At 37.6% G+C, this 22,583-nt stretch overlaps 1 protein-coding gene across 1 annotated transcript in view; it reads left to right on the top strand.

The window, feature by feature from the left end:
- Window positions 1-644: 644 nt before the first annotated feature.
- The window catches only part of LOC104269396 (isoprenoid synthase domain-containing protein-like), a gene marked incomplete at its 3' end in the record, with an annotated part of 40,271 nt that continues 18,332 nt past the window's right edge, over window positions 645-22,583 (top strand). Inside the window, exons 1-3 of the mRNA XM_009868932.1 lie at window positions 645-679; window positions 3,178-3,451; window positions 18,963-19,112. Of these exons, the coding sequence (XP_009867234.1) occupies window positions 3,227-3,451; window positions 18,963-19,112 (375 nt within the window). The remainder of the gene's footprint in view (window positions 680-3,177; window positions 3,452-18,962; window positions 19,113-22,583) is intronic.

Raw genomic sequence — 22,583 nt, 5'->3', positions numbered from 1 at the left:
AAAATCAGGAAAAGTAATGTGGTGATTTATCTTGTACCTCTGAAGACTTTCTGTGGCAGTGAAAGGTCCTACCAAAGCCATCTCCACAGTGACTGCCTGGTTCTGGCCTTGTGTTGCTGATAGAGCTGCTGACTGCAGTAGGTTATATGTTGAATAGGTTGTCAGTGGTCTGAGCAAGAACTGCAGGAAACGGAGCGTGAGTTTTAAGCCTTACTTCAGATTTCTGGCTCAGCACTGCTTTGCATGTGAGGGAGCTGACAGAGGGTTGAACCTCAGTCACGTTTGTACCTGAGCATGCCATTTTGGTGATACAGTCTGAGCGTAACTCATCACTTCTTTCATTTCCTCTGTTTTCTGAAGTCTTGTGGTAGCTTAATCTGTTGCTGAGTTAACGAGCAACGAGCTGAGTTCTAGCTCAGCTAATCTAAATGTATGTACTTTTGTTTGAAATGTAATCAAACAATACTGTTTGCTACTAGGCAGCTGGTCTGCCTGCCTGTAGGTTGCAGGAAACAAACAAATTATCCTTTTCTGCCTCATTTTTTCCCTTCCACTAATATTAAGGTCCTCTAAAGGCAGTTGTGAAGTGATTTTAACTGGGGTTGTTACTTAGGTTTCTTTTGATCAGACCTGATTTTCCACTTTGGAACTACAGCCTGCGTTGTGTCGAAGCACTAGAGTTCTGTATTTAGTGCTTGATGCTCATTCTTTCTGAAGTTTGCATTATCTTTATCTAATACTACAGTTATAAAATGGAGAGGATGTTTGCTATTTTTAAACTTGTTTTAAGCAGATCCTGAGCTGCTGATTATTTTAGTATGAAATCTTTCTGAAGGAAAAGGGTGTGAAAAATTTGAGGGAGGAAAAAACAAGATCAGTTTACTGCCAGGTTAAGTGTATAGCGATACCTTTCTGCTTCCTTAAAACACTTTGCAACATTTCCATAAGCAGATCTTTAAAAGAGTAAGCACCTGTGTGGTGTACAGTTGTCATTTGTGAAAATTTGTAGCCTCTTTCACTGAATTAGTATTTTTCATGAGTTTTGGTGGGACTTACAGGCTTCAAGGCCTAAACTCTTCTTGTACCTAATCAATGCAGAGGATACATCTGCGCTCTTATATAAATAGATTGTGTCTCTAAATCCTAGCTCTAATTCTAGAACATTAGTCCAGAATGAGTTTAGGAACATAATCGAGTTTATAAATGTGTTTATCCAGACACAGGGTGGAGCTGTGACCGCATCCTGTCACTTCTTGGTGTATTGTACCACTGGAGGCCTTGAGCCAGTTCACCCTCTCTGTGCAGAGGTTTAACACAGGCTGGCCAGTGCTTCTCTTCCCTTCATCTCACAAAATGCTCTCTACTACCCAGTTGCCTCATAATCTGTTTTGCTTGACTCCGGGATGGAAATGTCAGTGCTCTTACACAGTCACTGGGGAATATGTTGCTGGGAACTGTGTAAGGCTATAGTCTTTCCAAACAAAAGTGCAGAGTTCTTACCGTTTTGTAGTGTGAAGTAGCTCTTCTTGAATTTTGCTTTATTTGACTGACTTAGTATTCAAAAAAAACCCCCAACTCTGAGATAAATCTAATCAGTTTGCCCTAGTTCTGTGTTGAAGTCATGCAGAGGTGCTAAATTTTGTGGCGAAGTGTAACACTATGCCAGGACTCATTTGAGAGATTTGGAAATCTTTTGATGAACCTGTGGTGAGTGACAAGTTGAAATGAAACTTGAAACCATATGACTTCAAATTTTACATTTGAATGATTTCAATACTTACAAAAATCTGAGAATATGTTGGTTTGGCTGTATTTTCTGCCTTTGTTAATAATAAAATGAACATAAGGACAAATATTTCTCTTTTGCAGAATGCCAATAGCACTTCTATTTATTTTATTTTTAATAGCAATTTTAAAATTCACTGAGATAATTTTTCTTGGAGTTCTATTAATTACAAAAACAACACATACAGAAGGTGGAAGATGCTCTGTTGCTTCATGTAGTCTAGAGGACTGTGCTTTTAGAGTAAGGATAGTTCATAGGCGATGCCTTCTCATCTGTAGGCTTGAGCCTGTATATTTCTGAACTATAAATGTCTTATCTTTCCAACTGGAAGTATGTACCTTAGTCTGACTCATGTTGGCAAAATAAGTTTCAATTGAGAGAATATACCATACCTATCTGTCTGCCTGATGGGATATGTAGGCTACAGGAGTAATTTTACTAGAGTAAATTGTTTTTGTAATTGTTACTCATGTGATGAGTTTGTTGTCTGTCATGATAAAAAACCTTCTGTCATCTGCGGAGACACTGAAAGGAAATAAGACAATTTTAAATCCTTTTTTTATGCTCTATACATAGCATTTAGGAAATAAGACACTCAAATAGCTGGATTTGAGTTATGATATTTCAGTTGTTTTGGAGTATGCCATATGTGACTATAATTTGTATTCTTATATCCTTTGACATAAGTAGAACTTCAGCCTAACTTGAGTTATGACTGTTTTTAGTCCTGTGGGTTGTAGGTCATTCTCCCCCCAACCACCCCTCAATGGTAGAGCTAGCCTGATAGCAACGGTAGAAACTTGAAGTTCTTTAAAAATATGCTTTTCATATTACGGTAATGTTACCTGGCATAGCTATGTTTGTACAGTGCGATATTTATTTCAGAGTTTTTATTGATCTTCTTATTCACTTTTACACCATGTACTGCGCACTAAGACATGAAGTATTCCAGGTCCCAGCATTTACCAGTTATTGGAGACTGAATTTAGAGAAGGCTAAAATAACAGGCTTTGACTGGTTTAGAAATTAGATGAGGCTGGAGTAAGAAATGTTTTGAAAGCTTTTTTTAAGGGTTGTCAGGAAGTGCTATTCTTTTTTACCTTTTTCCCCCTCTGCAAACTGATTGTTGGAAGAAAGTCCCTTCCCAGAATTCCAGTTACGTTGGTTCACATCCATGTATCTGTACAGTTCCTCTCATGTAGCTCTTCCTGTAGGGGTTGAGTGCTAATAGCCACGCAGGAACATGGACTTGAATATATTGACAGATGCTTTATTTAGCCAGCTTGAAGTTATTTTCATATTAATTTCTTTGTTTCATGGAGATATCTTTACTTTTATTTAGTCAGTCATGTCTATTTTCTCTTTTTTTTTACTGTTTCTGCTAGGATAAGTTGGATATCTGACATTATTGTGGTGGTCTCTCCTGAAAATATTGAAACAATGAAGTCTATCGTTGAAAAATATGGCCACAAAAGAGTTACAGTAGTAAAAGGTGGAATAACTCGTCACCGGTCAATTTTCAATGGACTGAAAGTATTTGCAGAGAATGAATTTTCCAACCGTCTGCTCCAGAAACCAGAAGTAGTGATTATCCATGATGCGGTGCGGCCGTTTGTTGAAGAAGACATTCTTTCCAAAGTGGTTATGGCTGCTAAAGACCAGGGGGTACGTACTGCACTCCAGTGCATTTCTCCAGTGTTCTTTATACTGCACAGTGGGCAAACATGATTGATAAATAAACCTCCGGTGAGACCTTGTAGTGGTCTTCCAGTACTTGAAGGGGCCTGACAGGAAACATGGGGAGGAACTCTTTTTCAGGGGACTCTACATCAGTGATAGGATGAGTGATAACAGTTTCAAGCTGAAAGACAGTAAATGCAGATTAGGTGTTAGGAAGAGACTATTTTTGGTGAAGGTGGTGAGACACTGACACGAGTTGCCCGGGGAAGCTGTGGAAGCCGCCTCCCTGGATGTATTCAAGGCCAGGTTGGATGAGGCTTATCCCTGTCTAGTGGAAGGTGTCCCTGGCAGCAGGGCTGAAACTAGACGATCGTTAAGGCCCCTTCCAACCCAAACTCTTCAGTGACTATGTTTGTTTTTAAGCAGAACAAATTTAGAATCCCTACTACGCAGAAATGTCAGATGGGGGAGGGACCCATTTTCAAATGCTGCATGTGTTATTTGCCACGGGGAATACCATCAGTAAGAGATTGGATCTAGAGTCAATTTTTTAGCTGAAAAGTAGATTACATAAGGATTTACCTTTTTTTCCATGCAGAATTCTCACCTAATCAGAGTGATGTATCTCTTTTAATACTAGATTAGTTCAGTTAGTGATTACTAATAATAGCTAAAGAGAGTACTAAACTAGTTGACTTGCAAACTTTGTGTTTGTATCTCAAACTTTTATGCAAATGAGCAGCAAGAGATCTATCTCTGTATTAATGCTAAATTTTTCTAGAATCTGTAAGCACTGCAAACTACTGGGAAAAAGGGGAAGCGGGAAGCCTCCAGCTTTAGGTTGGAATTCCTTCTAGACATCACAGCCTCTGAGAATGGGGAATATTCACAGGAACCGGAAAGACTTCTGAGAAAGTAAATGATACGTAAAGGGAAGGAGTTGGTAGAAGTTGTGTTATGCAAGTAAAATGGTAGAGTTTTTAAAGATATGCACTTGCAACAAGAAGAACTGGTCAATAAACTGGCAGATAGACGTGTAAGAAATCATGACTTAGGCACAGGCTTGCTTGTACAAATTGCTATCTTTACCTTGTACTTCAGTTCTCCATGAATAAGATTGTTAAATGTTTTCCTACTTCAAGGAGGTGATTTGAGGTAGAAGTCAATAGTGACAGCAAATTATCTGGGTCCTAGAAGGCTAGGAAAATCTACCACTGCTTGTCCTTTTCAGGAAATGAGGTTAAAATTAAGCTAAGCCAATTTGCAGCTTTGACAGTGGAATGTAATAAACAGTCCAAAGAATGAGTTGTGGTATTTCCTTAGCACTCCTTAACCTTTTTTTGAAAACTTACAGTGTAAAAGGAGAATGTACCACTTGTTAAAATATTTATTGTGCAAATTAAATGATGGAAGGTCTTGCAAAACGTGTTAGAAATTGAAAGATATTGAACTTCTTACTAGTAGGTCTGTGATTTTGTAGGTTGACTTAATGAGAAACAGCAATAATTAGAAACTCTGCTCTATAGTTTTCAGTGGTACAGAACACAAGTTTCCAGTCATTAAAACTTAAATTAGAATTTTAACAGAGTTTTTGACATTTCTTATATAGCACAAAATAGTTTTCTGGAATTCTATGCCAAAGACTTTAAAATAGATCTGCTTTGTAAATCTATTTTAAGCGAGGTTCCTGGAGTAGTAGAAGAATGGGGTTAATTGTACTGATGTTGAGTTGGAATGAGAATTAACATTTTCTGAATGTATTTGTGTTTAGGCATCTTTGCATATTTTGGTATATCTCATTTGCCTTTGTATTTCAGTTTATTAACTTGTTCACTTTTTCTTGAAACTTGTATAGTTTTTTCCTGGTTTTCTTTTTAATTGGCTCTAAGACATTTTCAGTAAAACAGGAGTGACTCAAGGCATTCCCCATGACTTTCTCACGGCAGTGTACTTAGTTCTTCTAAACTACTGGCTTGCAACTACTTCCTTAGCTAGATCACTGAATTGTCATTTGATCTCAAAAATTCACCATAGCTTTTTCCATTGTATAATGTCAGTCTGAAAGGTGTGTGGTATTTATTTGCTCCATAATGGTTTCCTGTGTTGACTTAGATCCACTGAATTCAGTGAGGCTCGGCCTTCACAGAACTGGACTCCAAAAACTGTGAGCTGTTGTTTTTACCTGACAAAAAAGCAATTGGATTAAGGAACATGAGAAGAACTTCATTTTATGCTAACAAATTGGAAAAGCTTCCTGAAAGGGAGAGAGGTGGCAACTTCATTTGAGAACTACAGAGTTCTGAAGAGCTAAATGACTGGGAAGTTAAGATGCTTTCTCAAAACTGACATGCATGGTGTTGAATAGCAGAAAAAAATTGATCAAGAGAACCTATCACCTTCAGTTCTTCCTGTAATCAAATTCTTTGCATATCTAAAAGGGAGTCAACTCTTCAATCTTTCAGTACAAAAAGTAATTACTTCCTTTTGCATTATGTAGAAAGGTACAAAACCTGGCAGAAACATCCTACTAAATCACTAATGTAGTAGGGGTAATGCTGTATTGTTGTTCATCTGCATACCATATAGATAGCATAATTATGAGAAGCTTTCATGTTCTTTAAAACGGCAATTGATCAAGTAAGTTATTGCGCTTCTAGCTGCCAATTGTCAGACAAATAAACTGCTTTATTACACTTAGTAATCGGTTTGTTATTTGCCTCTAGGAATCAAAATGTGCACCTTATCCAGAACTAATAAATTATGCATTAAATCCTCCAAACAATCCCTTGATTATATGAAAAAATTACTTTGTAACCAATTAAATTCCATTTATGTTTTTGGGTAAGTTTGTCATTTTAATTACATGTTTCTAGAAACAAATTCTTTATTGCTAGTAAAAGCTGGGAAAAGTGGAAGCTTCAGAAGGCATCAGTCCAAAGCCTCTAGCAGTATCTCATTGCCAACATTGCATTTTAAACAACATAACTAAATAGAAAAATGCTTACAAGAAAAAAAATTGGTAAGGTGGGAGGGAGCTTGTCAGTTCTGCTATTGAGAGTTAAAAAAAAGAGGTGTATGCAGTCAAAGACTCTTTCCATAGTTAATATAAACTAGATTTGAAAGTATACTTTATTTCTTTGGGAGGACAGACTCAAAGCAGCATTCCTAAAAGCTGATCTCTGGAAGCTGTCTAACATCATTTATTATCAGCTTTGGGAAGGCTGTGAACAAAGTATACACGCCAGTACTGATGTACGGTGCTACTCAGTCTCATGGACTCTTACTCACATAGACAATCAGCCCAAATAATACCCCCAGAGAGAAAGCACTTCATAGTACGCTCAGTCGGTTCCTGTATCTGAGTTTACTCTGAATTCTGTGGTTCTGTCTTACCCTGTTGGAAGGCTGGAGCAGAAAGCAAGTACCCATACACACATGGTTCTTTCATCCAGTGGGATAGCAAAATGAAATGCTTTATGCGTGATTGCTGAGTGGTATTAGCAAAACGTGGTGGGGGCAAACCAAAAACCACCTTTTTCTCCACTGAAGGTGAGGTTAGGTGGATAAATAGGCTGATCTGGCGTGGTGTGCTTGAACGGGGACAGCAGGGCTGCAACAGTTCTGCTCGCTTTGTCCTTTGTTCTTGTGCTCTTAAAAGCAATTGTCTTTTTATGTTATCTCCTCTGGTTTTGCCATATATGGAATATTTTACACATGATTTTGGTCCCCTTTGTTATACAAAAGATAATTTTAGCCACCTGTAAAGTCCACATCAGTAATGGATCACTTCTAATTTTATAGACTGGGTCATCTGAAGTCGTCCTGTGCCTGTATTCTCTGAAATTCTGCTTCCATTTTATGTTTTGATACTTTGGGGGCCTCCTGCTGTCCTGTCAGACACTTGTGCAAAAGTGGAATCAAGAACTGGTGACATTACTATCTTGACATGATTTTTATTCCACTGATAGAATGAGTTTGTTAGTTTAGAAGATTCTGACTTATGCCAATGCAAAAATAGATTTTGATGAATTGTAGGGGGGTTATATAGCAACTGTAGGAGAAAACAACATTTGAAGAGCTATATTATTGTGAAGATCAGAATCTGTTCCGTAGCCCTGAAACTTCGGTGAATGCGTGAAGAAATCAAATGTAGTTTTCCTGCTGTATGGAAAATAGTTATACAATGCATTATTCCATTTTGAACTCTGTAGTAATGGATAATTGTGAGAAACATGCTGATGTTTCCATAGTTTATGGCATTATTGGTCCCATAGAAAGTTATAACATTCTCAGCCAGGTCATTAATTGTTTTCTGTATTGAATGGAGAACTAATGCATTGTTAGCAAATAAATACTTGAAGTCTTTGGCTTAACAAGATGCGGTATTTGGTGATGGGAAAGCACTGGTGAGGGGAGAAACAATTCCGTCATTTCCCAGGCTCAGTGTAAGGGATTTAGATGATTCACTGCATTCGTTAGGAAGGATGCAACTCAACTGAAATAGTTAATAGACAGAAACTTAAATTATAATCTCCCTTTTTTCTTAGCAGCATTTCTGTGTTGTACTAACAGAGCCAGCTGTGCCTGATACAACTAGTATTTAATAATTTTAAAAAGGTGACTTAATCCCATGGTTTTTAGCTTCTGGATGTCTATACGTACAGTAATTTTTACATTACTTTTTTTAGGTAGGAGTAAGTTATCCTGGAAATAAATATTGAGCATACCTTCCTGTACTTAAGTGGTTGCTGAAGTCATTTTTATGTAATGTCTATAAAATGCACCTCCTTTAAATTTAGAGAAACTACCTATATGACACTGCTCTTGATTCGGGCTAATTAAAATCTGCATGCTTCATCTGAGAAAACACTATGACTTTGGGAAATGAAGCAGCCTTTAGCAATGATGTGTCTATTTAGTCACTCAAATTTCTCCTTCCCGTAGCAGATCAAAGGAGCAGGGAATAGTTCCTAAGGGAAATCTCAGCTTGTCCAGCATGTGTGAGGAGCTGAACAGAGGCCTTGGATCATTCTAGCCACTTGTACATGGTGAGATCTGGAAGAGGTTCCTAGCCATATTTCTCTGGCTAAGCATCAGGCACGCACACCTCCCTAAGTTTTTCCCTTATTTCACCAAATATTGTACTGAAAAGGAATATGAGTGTTCATCCAGAAATGCCACCAGCTGATTTTGGCTGAGTTTGTGATCTGTGTGGTTGTGGCAAGGACACCACCAGCTCTGCAGGTTGGGTGAAGCTTCTGGAAGCCAACTTGGCCTGTTTTGTATGCTGGAAGCGTTTGCTGGACTGGTTCTGTGCTTATCCTCTGGTTTCCAAGAAGGTAAGTGGGTTGTGATAACAGATAAAACGCTTTGAGAAGCATTGGAGCATGTGGGAGAGAATTCATGAGGTATCAAATTCATGCATACATGGATTTAGAGTCACTGCTTGGCTGAACTTGAGTAGTAAGGTCTAATGATCCACTTTACAAGACCCTTGGTAACAGAGAAGGTCTTAGATGAAGCTCATATAAAGAAGTGACTTGAAATTTTGAATCTAATGGACTTCAGGAGAGAAGGAAGCTCATGTGCGCGGTTTCCTGCAAGGTGAGGACACGAGCAGTTCGGAGAGAAGGAGCCGAGTGAATTAGAAGGCAAAGGCATTTGATAAGCAGGTGCAGAGTTGCTTGGGGAACTGCAGGACCACAAACTATAATGCTTGTGGTTTTGGTTGCTCAGGACTTGAGTTATTAATTAAATGCTGCAGTTTTGCATCTGGTTGATTAAATTGTGCAAGAGTTTTCCTACAACACCTCAAGATTTTTTTTTTTCCTTCTTTCTTCATAATGTGATGCAAATTATGTGTTTAATGTTGTGCTGTGGATCAGTAGCCTCCGCATCATAATATTATTGATTTCGAAATGATGTAGACTTTCTGGAGGTAAAATTTAACTTCTTAACTGTAACTCCTGTGGCAGTAGCTTGGAGGTTTCTACTCGACTGAATACAAATGTTAACGTACTGTAATATGCAAAATCCTTTGTGCCTCAGTGCATTCTCACTGATAGCTTTTTGCAATGTAAATCAGTAATTAGGGTGTGAAAGATAGCTTGCTGACTGTAAGATCTGCTTCGTTACTTGTTATTGCAAGATAATACTATGCACTTGAAATAAGTCTTGTTAATTTTAGAGGCAAAAATGTTTTCATGGTTCATTAATTTTTATAGCAAATATTCTGTTTAATTTTTGCCACCTAGATTTGCAGCATAATACTACTTAGAATAAGAAACTGCTACTAGCTCATCCTATTGTCATCTTATGTTGAATAAATGCCAAAATTTAAAGCTGTAAATATAATTTAAAATACTTCTAAAAATAGTGAAGACTGGTAGCATACTGGCTACATTACTTGCTTTGAAATGTTTAAATTCGTTAGGCTGAATTTAACACGCTATAGATTCTGTCATAATTGTGTCTAATATGCAACTGGTGTTGACGACTAAAAATTAAATACATTTTAAAGTCTTGAAGCACTATAGCAGCATGTACTGCTACTTGGGCAAGGGATGCTGTGTGGTCTTGATCATATACTTCCTATAGATTTTTGGTAGCCGTTATGCAGACTGTATACAAACTTTGAAATACTTAAGAAATACCCATCAAGAGGAAAAAAGAACCTTAGTCAGTGAGAACATGTTGTTAAACGTTACCAATTATTGCACTGCGACAAAAATTAGCTGAATAGGTTGACTAAGTTAATAAGAGCTTATGTGGCTAAAATGTATTTCACTGAATATACAGTACTATTGTATTTATGGAAAACATGAACTTCTTTGACTATTCTTTTATGTCTCACAAGGAATGTGCAGATAAGGAATGCGCTAATTTGCATGACACAAGTAAAAATGTGTATGTTGGTTTAATCTGTTCACTTTTGTAATTTTGTTCTTTATTGTATTTAGAGTAGTTCATCTGACTTACGGCAGTAATTCATTATACGAGAGCAGCATAAATGACATTCTTAAGACTTATTCTCAACCTGCTTTTTAAAAAAACCCCAATTTTAATAGGAAAAGAAGTATTCACATAAATTAGTTGTATTGTTGTTGTTCGTAGTAGGGCTCTTTGCTTTTTCTTAGTGCATATGTACCTTCGGAGTTTTGCTTCTTTTCCACTTTCAGTAGGTTCTTGAGCTTAATTTCAGTGCTGCGTGTTGAAAATTTGCAGCCTGTGATAAGCCTGATTCTGCTTTCTTCCTCTTTGTCATATATATATATATTTTCAGTTACATATTCCTGTTGTCCTGTCTTGATAAGGGGTAACTTCTCAGTTTTCTTAAAGAAATCTTACTTTTTATGCAGAATAATATTTAGAATTTAGAATGTTAATTATTAGATCAAAATGCCATTTACTGATGCTTAGAGGTAAATGTTTTACAAACAGAAATGATGTAAAGTAAAAAAGAACATGTGCAGTCTTAAGTTTTGAGCAACAATTTCTGTTACCAGTAATCGTCTTTACTTTGCTACGGCTAATTGGGGCTGACATGTCTTGATGTACATGTACTATCCCCAGTTACTCAGATAGTATGTTCTGATAAAGGTGACCTCATTAGAAGAAATGTTTTCTTTTTCTTAAACAGTGTTATAAATATACATTGCATTTGTTTAAGGCATCCTGTGTCTTTGAAGTCAGTTCAATGTACAACATCGTGTCAGCTCATTAACATTGGATCAAAGTGGGTATTAAATTTCTGATTAAACATTCCCCCTCCTACAGCTAGGAATAAACACAATTATAACTTCTTCCTCCTTTGTGTTGGTTCAAGATTAGCATGTGCCCAATTTTAGCAAGTTCAACTGTTGCTCCTAGCCAGCTGGGTAAACAGACTTAAGGAAGTGAGATGAAGTTTAGCATATGAGCCTTCTTTCGTAGCATTCAGAACTCCTTACATCTGTTCTAATTAACCTTCTTTTTGTCTGGCTGATGATTAGGTTTAATATCTGTGTTACACCAGGCTTGTTTAACATTTCAACCAATGCTGTCCTTGGGCAATTCAAAGCTGCCAGTACAAATATGTCAAGATAGCTGGGATTGGAGTGGTTGGTGATACTGCCTACATAGAACAAATTTTAGTGGGTATCTCACTAATGACAGGGAAAGATGCTGTGTGCATAATGACTATGAGTTTGGATATTTTTTTCTAACAGAATTAAAAATAAAATAATTAAAGAGTTAATTGTTTAAAAAAATGAAGATACCTGGCAGAAAGAAGGCAACGTCTTTTCTTTCAGTCTTAATCTCTTGATGGCTACACAGCCCAGGTTGCAGATGATACTTGTTTGTCGGTAGAAGAAATAGACAGACGGAATCTTGTCCCACCACAGCTCTGCCCCACCAGTTACATCTATGCTACGTGGTGGAGTCTGCGTGTGAGTGTGGGTGAAAGTATGATATGTCTAGGACTCAAATTTGTGTTTCGGGGTGAGTACCTCTCCTTTGTTGTGGTCTGCTGCTCTTTTTCCTGACTCATCCTGGCTGTCCTGTAGACCTGCCTACCTGCCTTATCTAGTCCTTCAAGAGAAGTTTACAGCTGAGGTGCTGGTTCGCCAGAGGAGCCTTTTGGACCTGACATTAACTTAAAGAGTTGCGGGGGCAGATGGTGACTGGTTTGAGGTGAGCCTGTGTGCAGCCAGACGGCTGCCGTGCAGTAGGTGGGTTCTGGGTGCAGAGGGAGGTTATGAACTCTGTGGACTACGTGCAGGCTTGAAACCGTTCAGTCTGGAAGTTTGGCTAGTTTGAGTTTGAAAATATGTTCACACCGAAATGTAGAAAACTTGGCACATACAGCCAAATTGTAGCTCTCGGCTGGATTTCTGTATAGGAGTAGTGGCTTGTAGTTTGTGTAGTTACTTCATCTATGCCCCAGTCCTTTCCATCCAAATAGAATTGTTTTGCCGTAATTTCTGTAGGTTGGAGGAGGAAATACTCGAAGTCTTCCATCTCTGCAGCGGAATCCTAAAACTTCTCGTAGATTATAACTTTTGCTTATAGAGAAGATGAAAAGTAACCCTAGACAACAGCTCGTTACAAACTACAGAAAAGGGGAAAAAAGAGTGAAATATTTCAATGCAATACCTTGAATGTGCATTAGAAGAAATTCTCCAATGGCTTTATTTTATAAAGGGATATATATTTCTATATATGACTTTGTTTTATTAGATGTGGCACTTCAGGAGATGGTTTAGTGTTACGGTGGTGTAGAGCTGTAGGTTGGACTTGATGATCTTAAGGTCCTTTCCAACCTTTATGATTCTATGATTATCCACTTCAGATTTACAGTATAAAAGATCTGAAAAGAACATCCTCTTAAATACGTGAGATATTTTAATCTTATAATTGAGTTTTCGAATTTTGCTTTGAAGATTCTATTTGATAAATTTGAAATATGAAATCCTTTGGTAAAGACAGTTCTTCTAACTTAAATGATAATTACTGAATGTGGCTGAAGCATGTTGATTACTATAGATACAATTAGCTTGAGTGCGGATGTCTGAATAGAAGTGCGTGTTCCTGCCTGTTTAAGGCATCACAGATACTGTGTTTATTTCTGTATCTTTTCATACTGTAGCTGGCTGTGAATGCCCTTCATGAGAAGTAGTTTGATCTTTGTAAAAGAATACTTTCCCTGTAGTAACATGTGGAAACAGTTTAATGGAATAAAATGAGAAGAAATTAATCATAGTTATTCTGAGCTTCTTTTGCTGGTTCATAGCCAGACCTAATTTAGACTGAAATTCTTAGGAGATGGTAGTGTTTGGTAATACATAAATAATCTTTCAGCTAATAAAAACCATTCCAGGACAGTTGTAAACTGTTAGATACCTAGCTTGTCTAAATTAACATCAGTTGTTATTGTTATGTAGTTGAGTAGTGTGTTAACACAATCCTTGTCTTCGTGGAAGAGCAAGATAAAATTTTTCATGTATTTACCAAATCCATCTCTACAAAATTGACTTGAATGGAATTCCAAGGTGGATGTATTTGTCCTACCAAGTGTGACTAGCCTCACAATCTCCAACGTACAGTTTCAAAGTCATCACTTTGAAGTGATGAAAATGTATTTCTGATACACTTCTATTTCTATTGTATATATGCAAGACAAGTTGTTTTTCTAATGCAGGGTAACTAAAGTACTTGGGAGTCTTGCTTCCGTGCTAATTTGCTTGTCAGAGTTGAAAACAACTCTGATTAAAGAACTAAAATTAATATGAATATTGAGAAAACATGTAAAGACATGAGAATAGGGATATTCTTTTAAACACATACAAGTTATGCTTGTAGGTGTTTGACATGAGGCTTATTTCTAAATATTTTTAAGATAGTGAATCTAACGCAGGTAGGATGGTTGAAATATAAAAGGTAGATTTGGTTTTTGCTGCTATACAGCTGAGAAGATAGGAAGTGTAGGCAAAGAGAATTTCAGGGGAAATAGAGGCTATGAATGGAGAAGAAGAGTATTGCTGATGTAGCGAACCAGTAGGAAAGAGGGGGATTGGAACGTGCTCAGTTAGGACTATTGCTGATGTAGCGAACCAGTAGGAAAGAGTCATGCTAGGGGGATTGGAACGTGCTCATTTAGGACTAGACTCTGAAGTTTTAGCCTGTGATTCCCATTCACTTCAAGTTCAGGGTTGCAAACTGGCTGTGTAAGTGAACTTTGTGGGTCCGTGTTAGTACTTGGGGCCTACTGGGGACAGGGGTGTGCCAGAGACTTAGAATACTTTTTTTTTTTTTAGTATGCCAGCCTGCAGAATCTGTGGTTGTCGGAGCTTGTTACCACGCTGTTGTAAAACAAAAGGAATTGTAGTTGTGGTATTTTTTGTAAGGATTTTGTGCCACTGCAATGGTTTTTTGTTTTTTTTCTCCCTAGTCCATATAATTCAACTTGTTGAGCTTTGCATCTGTTTAGCATTGTTCTGTTTCAACTCTGGCTACTTTGATAACTTGTTCTTGCCGCCAGATATTTTGATACTTCAACTAATTTATTTAACAAAATATGCAGAAACAGAGGACAGAAGTCTATGCATTTCCTGGATGTGCCAGGTTCACCACAACTAGTGTTTGCCTGTCTTTGGAGTGACTTGAAGGCTGTAAGATGGACATTTAACAAAATTAATTTTAACTATCCATTAACTATGCACTGCACGTTTGGGAAGGGTGTATGGAACATTTTGTGTATGATTTTTGAAAGCAAATCTGCTTGAAATCTGGATCAAAATTGTTAGAATTTGGAAGATGAGTACTCTGAGTAAAGAAATAGTAGTATAAGACCTAGGCACTTGCTTTTAGACTCATGGATTCTGTGGTAGACTAACTCAAAGGGTAAAACAGAGCTATAACTATATGACATGAAAAAGTACTTACAGTTTAAATAAGAACAGTTTTTCTTTGTTTTATTTATCTTCTTAACTTCATGTCTGAACCTCTTGCCTGAGAGCCGGGCCAAATACCTGTACATTCCTAACATAAATAGCAAGTCAAAGCTTCTCAAATTAGAACAAATAAAACTCAGATACTTGAGACTCAGTATATACTCTTTTTCCTAATATAGAAATAGTTATTTCTTAATGATTTATAACCAGAAAAGCATGGAAATTCCTTGCAAAGAGTAAAATATTTGGTGTTGTAACTGAATAGACATAGACAAGCTGGATGATTTTGTTTTTCACTTACATCCCTCTGTCAGGGGTATAAGTGCCCCTTTAGATACAGTAGTATTTTTTTGTATTATTGACCCTGCCGTGCCCTAATGTCTAAGTTTCAGAACTAAAAAGTTTTAAGTTTTAACTTAAGTTCCCTGTTCCGTTCATTGCAAGACTACTAGGAGCGGAATTCAGAAAAAACTTTGTGTTGAGTAGGGAGGATGCTTGTACCAACCAGAAGGCAATAACGCAGATCGAGCCGCGCATCTTAAACTGCGCCCCGCTTTGGCCTGTATGTGAGAACAAAATTCGCAGCCCAGTTCTTCTGTTCTTACATGCTAAGATACCCATGAGCCAGTTTTGGAGGTAGGAGCACCTGAGGCGAGATGTGCCACAGCCAGCTTGGGTTTGGCAGCTGTGTCGGTGTGTGCCGGCTGCAGGGTGTCACCAGAAGTACCACAGAGCCAGGGTTTGCTGTGTCAGGGACTCGATTCTCTTGTCCCATGTGATAAGAAGGCAAAGCACACACAGGACGATTTTCTTTTGCTTGATCCCAGTTTTGCTCAGCCCGAAAGTGGCCGTAGGAATGAGCGCAGTTCTTCTGTCACTGAGGTGGAAAACTTAGCCCTGGGTTGGGTCAGCTCAGGTAGTTGAGGGAGCCTATGTGTGTGCTGGGACAGAGAAAGGTCCCGCAGGAAGGCGGATCAGTACTGAGCAAAGCAAGCAACAAGTTTCTGTATCTTGTCTCAGGATTTTAAGGTTTTAAGTCAGTGCTGCACCGTGGCAGGAATAGTCTTTGCTTCTGGATTCCTGGCTTTTGGGCATCCAGCTCCTCATCACAGTAGAAACTTCCTGGCTTTAGTAAATACTAGAGCTCTGCATTCTGCTTTTAAAGCACAGAGCAGTCATGGACTAAGGTGTCCTGGTTTTGGAATAAAATCTGATTTTTAATTTATTTTTTAAAAAAATCCAATGACTACTTGTTATCCTGTTACTGCATGCATAGTTAGAATTTCTCTCCTTTTTGTGGTCAGAAACGAGCCATAAATCTTCATGTTTTCAGTGTCAGGTATAATTTGAGTGAACTTGCTGCAAAAGACATTTTATTGCACCCAAATTGTGATTTCTCATGGAAATGGAGGGAAGACAGGTAAAAAATTCTCAGCCTCCCACACTGGACTCAGCTCTAGGGTAATGTAAAGCAAAGCTGTAGTTTGAAAAATGCCATTTTTTTTAAATTTTAGGTGCCATGAAGCTTCCATTTACTTGAAGTTAGATGGGGTTTTAAAAAATGTTTGAATTTGTTAGAAATTAGATCCTCCTGAATCTTCTGGACGAACTAGGCCTCAGCAGAGCAGGAGATGTGGTTCGCTATTGTCACAAAGATACAGATACAGACATGCATGAATATTTATTGTGCAGTAAACCAGATGTCAAGAAAACAATGTGCTTCAGAGCTCTTTTAAGAATACAGTTTTGAGTATTTCAGTTTTATTTGGAATTGCAGTTTGGTTTTTTTGTTCCTCGGAGTACGTGTTTCACTTGTGAGATTTGGTTACGCAAGTCACATTGTATTCTCTTGGCCTGTTTTATGCTTAAAATGTAACATGACATGACATGATTGTTAAAAACTATAATAAAATATTTGATCAGCCTAAGAAATCCTCTTTTGCTAACTGATTTTCTGGAATGGTAACTGTTTTAGAAAAAAAATCAAATAGACCTAACTAATTACAGAAAAACTGTGGCTAGCGTGCTGTTCTGTTTCTTTTCCCATGACCTTCTAATTTTATATTTTTTTTCCTGTGTGAACAATTAAATTATGATGGTAGAACAAAATAACATAGACCAAATGCCCAGCAGCTGGGATATAGAGGTAATAATCTACGTGTTGGAATCGTAGAAAAGAGAGAAAAGTTGGAGATAATTTACTCTCTCTACTTCTGCTTCTGAGCAGCTTTTTCTCAAAGTATATCTTTTAAATTTAGTCTGCATTTAATACATTGATGTATTGCTAAAATTATAGTGGTTTTTAGTTTTGTCAATTTGTCTTTTCTGTTACAAAAGTAAAATTGATCCTGCCTAGGGCAGAAGGATGGGCGAGATGACCTCTTGAGATCCTCTAACAGACACTTCTGTATCTTTGTAGTTCTCGCTGATCTTTCTGTACCTCATTTTGCCTTTGGATGATGGTCTTTTGCTTCATATGGCATTTTGCACAGATATTTCTTCTCATGTATTAGAAAGGAAAAGTGCTTTTCAGGTTTTGAGAAACTGGTTCAGAAATTTCTTGTCATGTGTATCTTTTAACTCTCTTCTCTACCTTCTCCCTGCCCTGGTAGCTCGTGAATGTCAAAACCCTGTGGGCATGAGAAATTGGTTCACATCTCTGTCCTCATTCTGCAAAAGAATGAACTTAAGAAGCTGTATTTTAGAGCTCATAAAGTGCTCAACACACTGACTGCATTCCTCTTCGTTTTATTGTTCAGTAGTGTGAAAGGGGGAGGGAAGACAACTAGTTCTTTCTCTTCCGAGAGGAAAAAAAAACAACTCTGGGCTCACTTTTGGTGTCTCGTTCTGCCACTGTGTGCTTATCTGAGGTCAGAAATCTTGTAAGAATGGATAGGACTCATATGAAGGCAGGATTTGCCAGCAGAAGGTAAATGAGATCAACACTAACAGTGCTCTTATTTTATGTGATGAGACCTACTTTTTTTTCTCCCGTGTAAAAGCTCACTAGACCTCAGGAGATCTTCTGTGGCTGCAGTGAAAAGTGTCAGAATTCACCACTGGGAGTGGTTTTCTGGATACACTGATTTAAGATGTTGGATAATTACAAATTCTTGTAATAGCTTTAATTATTCTTTTTTATTATTCTTAAACCCAGATAATAAACAGTATAGCGTAGGGATGCCATTCTTAGTGGTTAGTGAGCATGCTTTTTGCCCTGTGACTTAATAAGCAATGTTCTGCCATTGCTGTATGGACAACTTTTGTCCCAGTTGCCTTTAGCTCCATATAAAGTTCACATGGGCATTTGATAAGTGACTGATGAATGACACATAACTTTCTGGTGTCAAAAATGACTAAAAACAGCTAGGAGAGTTCTGTTTCAGAGATGCCCTGGATCTTTAATGTTGTATATTGATGAAAAGAGCAAAAATACATGATGAATTGGCTTGAAATCTAAGTAAAACTCAAACTGAAATATAATCATTTAAATATCTGTTCTGAGGCTGCTGGATATTGAATACTTTCTGATGTATATGCTGTGTTCCCAGTGACTTCACTGGTAAGTGTGGTTGCTCAGTATTTCACAGGGTGAATTCAATATGGAAGAACAAGCTCAATTTTCTGCAACTTTACTAGTTGCTCGTTTCTGAGCAGTTTAGCCAAACTGAAATCTGTGACAGCAAAGGACGTTGTGAATTGTCAAGACCTCTCACGTGTGTCTCCTGCTAGGCCTAGAACTGTTGTCACAGAAACCACTTAATATGTGTGTAGAAGAAAGTCTGAAAGATGAACATCTCTCACCTCTACGTGTATTTGCAGTTGTTGTTTATCAAGGACTTAGGTTTTTTTTGTAAATTGACACCGAGTGTGTACTTACACAGTCTTGTGTTACTATATTTCTTTTAAAAGTCGCATACAGATTAAGTAGTGTCTGACCTATGCATTATGAGATACATGAAAGGTAAGTAAGTAGAAAATTTATTTTAAAACTCTTTGACTGCAGCTATCTGATATACAGTAACAGTGATAACATTTAGGCCTCTCTGTGTTCTGTTCCGCAGGCAGCAGGAGCAATTCGTCCTCTAGTTTCTACTGTTATTGCCTCTGCTGCAGATGGCTGTTTAGACCACTCATTGGAACGTGCCAGGTACAGAGCGAGTGAAATGCCTCAGGCTTTCTTGTTTGATACAATCTATGAAGCATACCAACAGGTAGGAATTTGAGACTAAGACTTTTTTCCATTTACTTTAGTAAATCAAAAAAGGATAACTTTATTTCTCTTCTTTCAAAAACAGATATTCGGCTTCTATTTTGGATCACATCAAACTGTGTGTTTTACTTCTCTGTAGTCTTTTGATGAAAATGCTTTATCATTCTAATCTATTCAAGTTTTTGAAGTATTGAATGGCTGAATACAAGAGGGGGTGAGGGGTCTAACCTATTGGAAAGACAGTCTTGCTTTAATTTTTATTGTGCTTTAAATAGATTACTTAAATGAGTATGTTAATGTGTTTAAAGTTAGATATTAAGTATGTATTTTTGACTGAGAATATGAAAGTTTTGGATGCATAGAATAATAGTGGCATTGTATAGTATGATGACATACAGGCTGTTCTAGAACACTGGGGGATAATATTAACTTGATACCTCTAAGTAAATAAGCATTTAATTTGTTTCATGTTGTGTGTGTATTGTACATACTATTAGTGGCTGCAAATAGTATTTAATTAGTCTGTGTTGTAATTCTCTGGGGTTTTTTTCCTAATATATTGCTTGACATCATCTTTATTTAAGAAAATAAAAACTGTGGGTAGTGTTTTAGACCATAACTTTTTTGCTTTTATCCCTCTTGAAGACTGCTTTCATTTGCCCCACCCTGCATTCAGAGTCTACTGGAACTACTCCAGGCTTTCGTCGTAGCATTCTACTTCCTTTTCATTCATCACCTTGTGGAAATTGCCTGTCCTCCAGGTATCTTCCAGACTGACTGGCAGCAAAACGTTTCTTCATTTGTCGCTTGGAAGGAGTTATTTTTCACTCCAGTAATGCTGGCAGTCATGCCTTCTGTTGGTCTTTCACTTCTGGAGTAAACAAGCCCAAATTACTCATATCCACCTTCCGAGAGTACATAGCTTAGAAGTCACCAACTGCAGAACAAATGTATGGACAGGCAATGAAGAAAAGAATTGCTTAATTGTTCAGAAATTGTTTTACTTAGAAATGTTGGCACAAATTCCATGTCATATCCTTCGTGTTGGATACTTGAAGCTATTCTTAGATGCTGAAGATGAAGGGCTGGCCAGGATGAAGAGCTACTCAAGTGGTTGGACTAGCTCCAACCTTGTTATTTCTGATGGGGAAGCAGGGGTATGTTCTTGGTGTGTGTGATAACCTCTGTGGATGGTGCCTGATACTTCTGAGAGTCCAGCTTGAATGTGATGGGCATTCTCGTGATAAAGGCAGCATATATGTGCATAGAACACATCTCAAGGGACAACAGCTACTGCTGATTATACAACTGTTTCTTTCTTGATGTGTTTCTCTTTTGGCAAATTGCATGTTGATGTGTTAGTCCTCCAAAAAAACCCCCAAAACTAACAACCCCAAAGCAAACCCCTGTTTTTTTCCTAGTGTGTTTGCTCTTAGTTTCCAGATACGGTAAAGCTGGCAAATACATAAAAAGCTTTTGCCCCAAATGCCTTACTCAAAGGGCAACTCTATTTGCAGTTGCTGTGCTCCTCTGAATAGTGCTCTCTTCTCACATATGCATTCCATCAGTCTTTTTTGTAACCCTGCTCTTTCAAGAACAAGCCACCAAAGTTGTTAGCAAGCAACCGAGGCTATGATTCCCTGTCCCCAGTTCCCTTTGCATTGGCTAAATTCTGGCCATTTAAAAGTTCTGTGCCTTGGAGCTCTGGGAAGGATAACACTTCGCTAAACCTCTCAACTCATATTGTTTGCTAATTATTTATGTTTCAATGGTGCCTAGCTGTCCAAGTCAAGGATTAAGACCCCATTGTTCTGGGAACTGTACAAACAAATAAAAAAAGATAGTTAATCGTTGTCCTGAAAAACTTAGTCATGCTACTGTAGGACAGATTTTTGTAGGAATGGATGCAGTTTATGAGGCTTCCTAAATAATAACATGCCCATCATTAGTTCCCACAGCCTGATGAAGTAGTTAAAGTATCACTGTAGAGATGAATAAAAAAAAAGGTAAAACTATTTTGTTGCTCATGTTGCCAGTCATTCACAAAGCTGGGAATGGAATTAATTTTCGCTGACTTGGCATGGGTTGCTCCTGTGTATTTTATACAGTTGTGACCTTTATGCAAGAGCAGTGTGGGGAAAAAACAAGTCAAACATGCATTCCTTAGAAAGAAACTGTCCATTTGAATTATTGCTTCAAATAACATAAGCTTTCCAGTTACACTGTGGGTAATGTGGAATACTGCTTTTAAACTCCATCTCTAAGTGCATCATCTAATGTGAGTAGGTGAATTTAGAGAGTTGAGTTCCAAATAGTTCTTTTTCATGAATGTAAAGATCTCTGAGTATCTTGACCGCTGAGCTGCGACATTCAATTCGAGGTCAGTTCTGTGATCCTTACAGGTTTGCCATCTTTAGTCTTTTTTGCTCTTCTTGTCTGGCACCAATCTGAGCAGAGAAGACTCGTGCTCCTTCTCATTTTAGAACTGTTTTGATTGTATTTAGAACTAGAAAGGAATAAGCTATGAGCACTATTTAAAATACCTAAAAATACTACTCTGTGATTTGTATCAAGTCAAAAGTAATTCCATTCAAAAACTTTTTCCATTTCTTGCTTGATTAAAAAACGATAGTAATAATTTGTGGAAAAATCATTGTACATAAAAATAAGTGAAATCTATACAACAATTGCCAAGGACTGGTTTACAATATTATCTTAAATATATATATATACACTACAGTGAATTCCCTTTACATTTGTTGCCAAAAATCCAGTATGGATTTTGAGGACATTCAGCCAGGTTATTTGCATGCATTTCGTTGTGATGCATCTCATTTTTGTCTGCTGGATCTCAATTTAGTTTCTGTCCTTACCTTTTCTCTGGTGTGTAGAACATACCTATTCTCCAAACAGATCTTTATTGTTCAGATGCATATTGCTGATTTAACAGTGGCAAAGTCAACACTTCTGACATCATAACTATTCTCATTTATAACAGTGCTGTTGAAACCTTTTAAATATTCTTGGTCAAAATTTACGTGTACTCCCATCTTTCTGTAATGATTTTGAGTGCTCATTTAAACAAGCGTTCTTCATCACTTCCATATCTGATATTTAAGCCCCCTTTAACAGAGCATTTCAAAGCTTAAAATCACAGAATCACAGAATGTTAGGGGTTGGAAGGGACCTCTGAAGATCATCTAGTCCAAGCTTCATCCATTACTTTTATTTTTTTAATGTGTTTTTCCTGGCTTTGGGTTTTCCTTATTAAAACCACTTTGTCAAGAAAATAAAAAGGGGAGGTTGGACTGGAGGTGACATTAAATTAGAGTCTGCTTGGTCAGTTACCCAGTAACGGAGATAAGTGTTCCATCCATTACCTCTGAAGTAGGCTGTGAAATGTGAAATAATTTCCACTGTGTTTCTAATTTTCTCTGGTGGTGTGTGAGAGACGGGTTCTTCGAGAAGATAT

This window comes from Apaloderma vittatum, unplaced genomic scaffold, assembly GCF_000703405.1.
Source record: "Apaloderma vittatum isolate BGI_N311 unplaced genomic scaffold, ASM70340v1 scaffold3150, whole genome shotgun sequence".
In the NCBI taxonomy this organism is placed as follows: domain Eukaryota; kingdom Metazoa; phylum Chordata; class Aves; order Trogoniformes; family Trogonidae; genus Apaloderma; species Apaloderma vittatum.
This window is presented reverse-complemented; position numbering and strand designations above follow the sequence as displayed.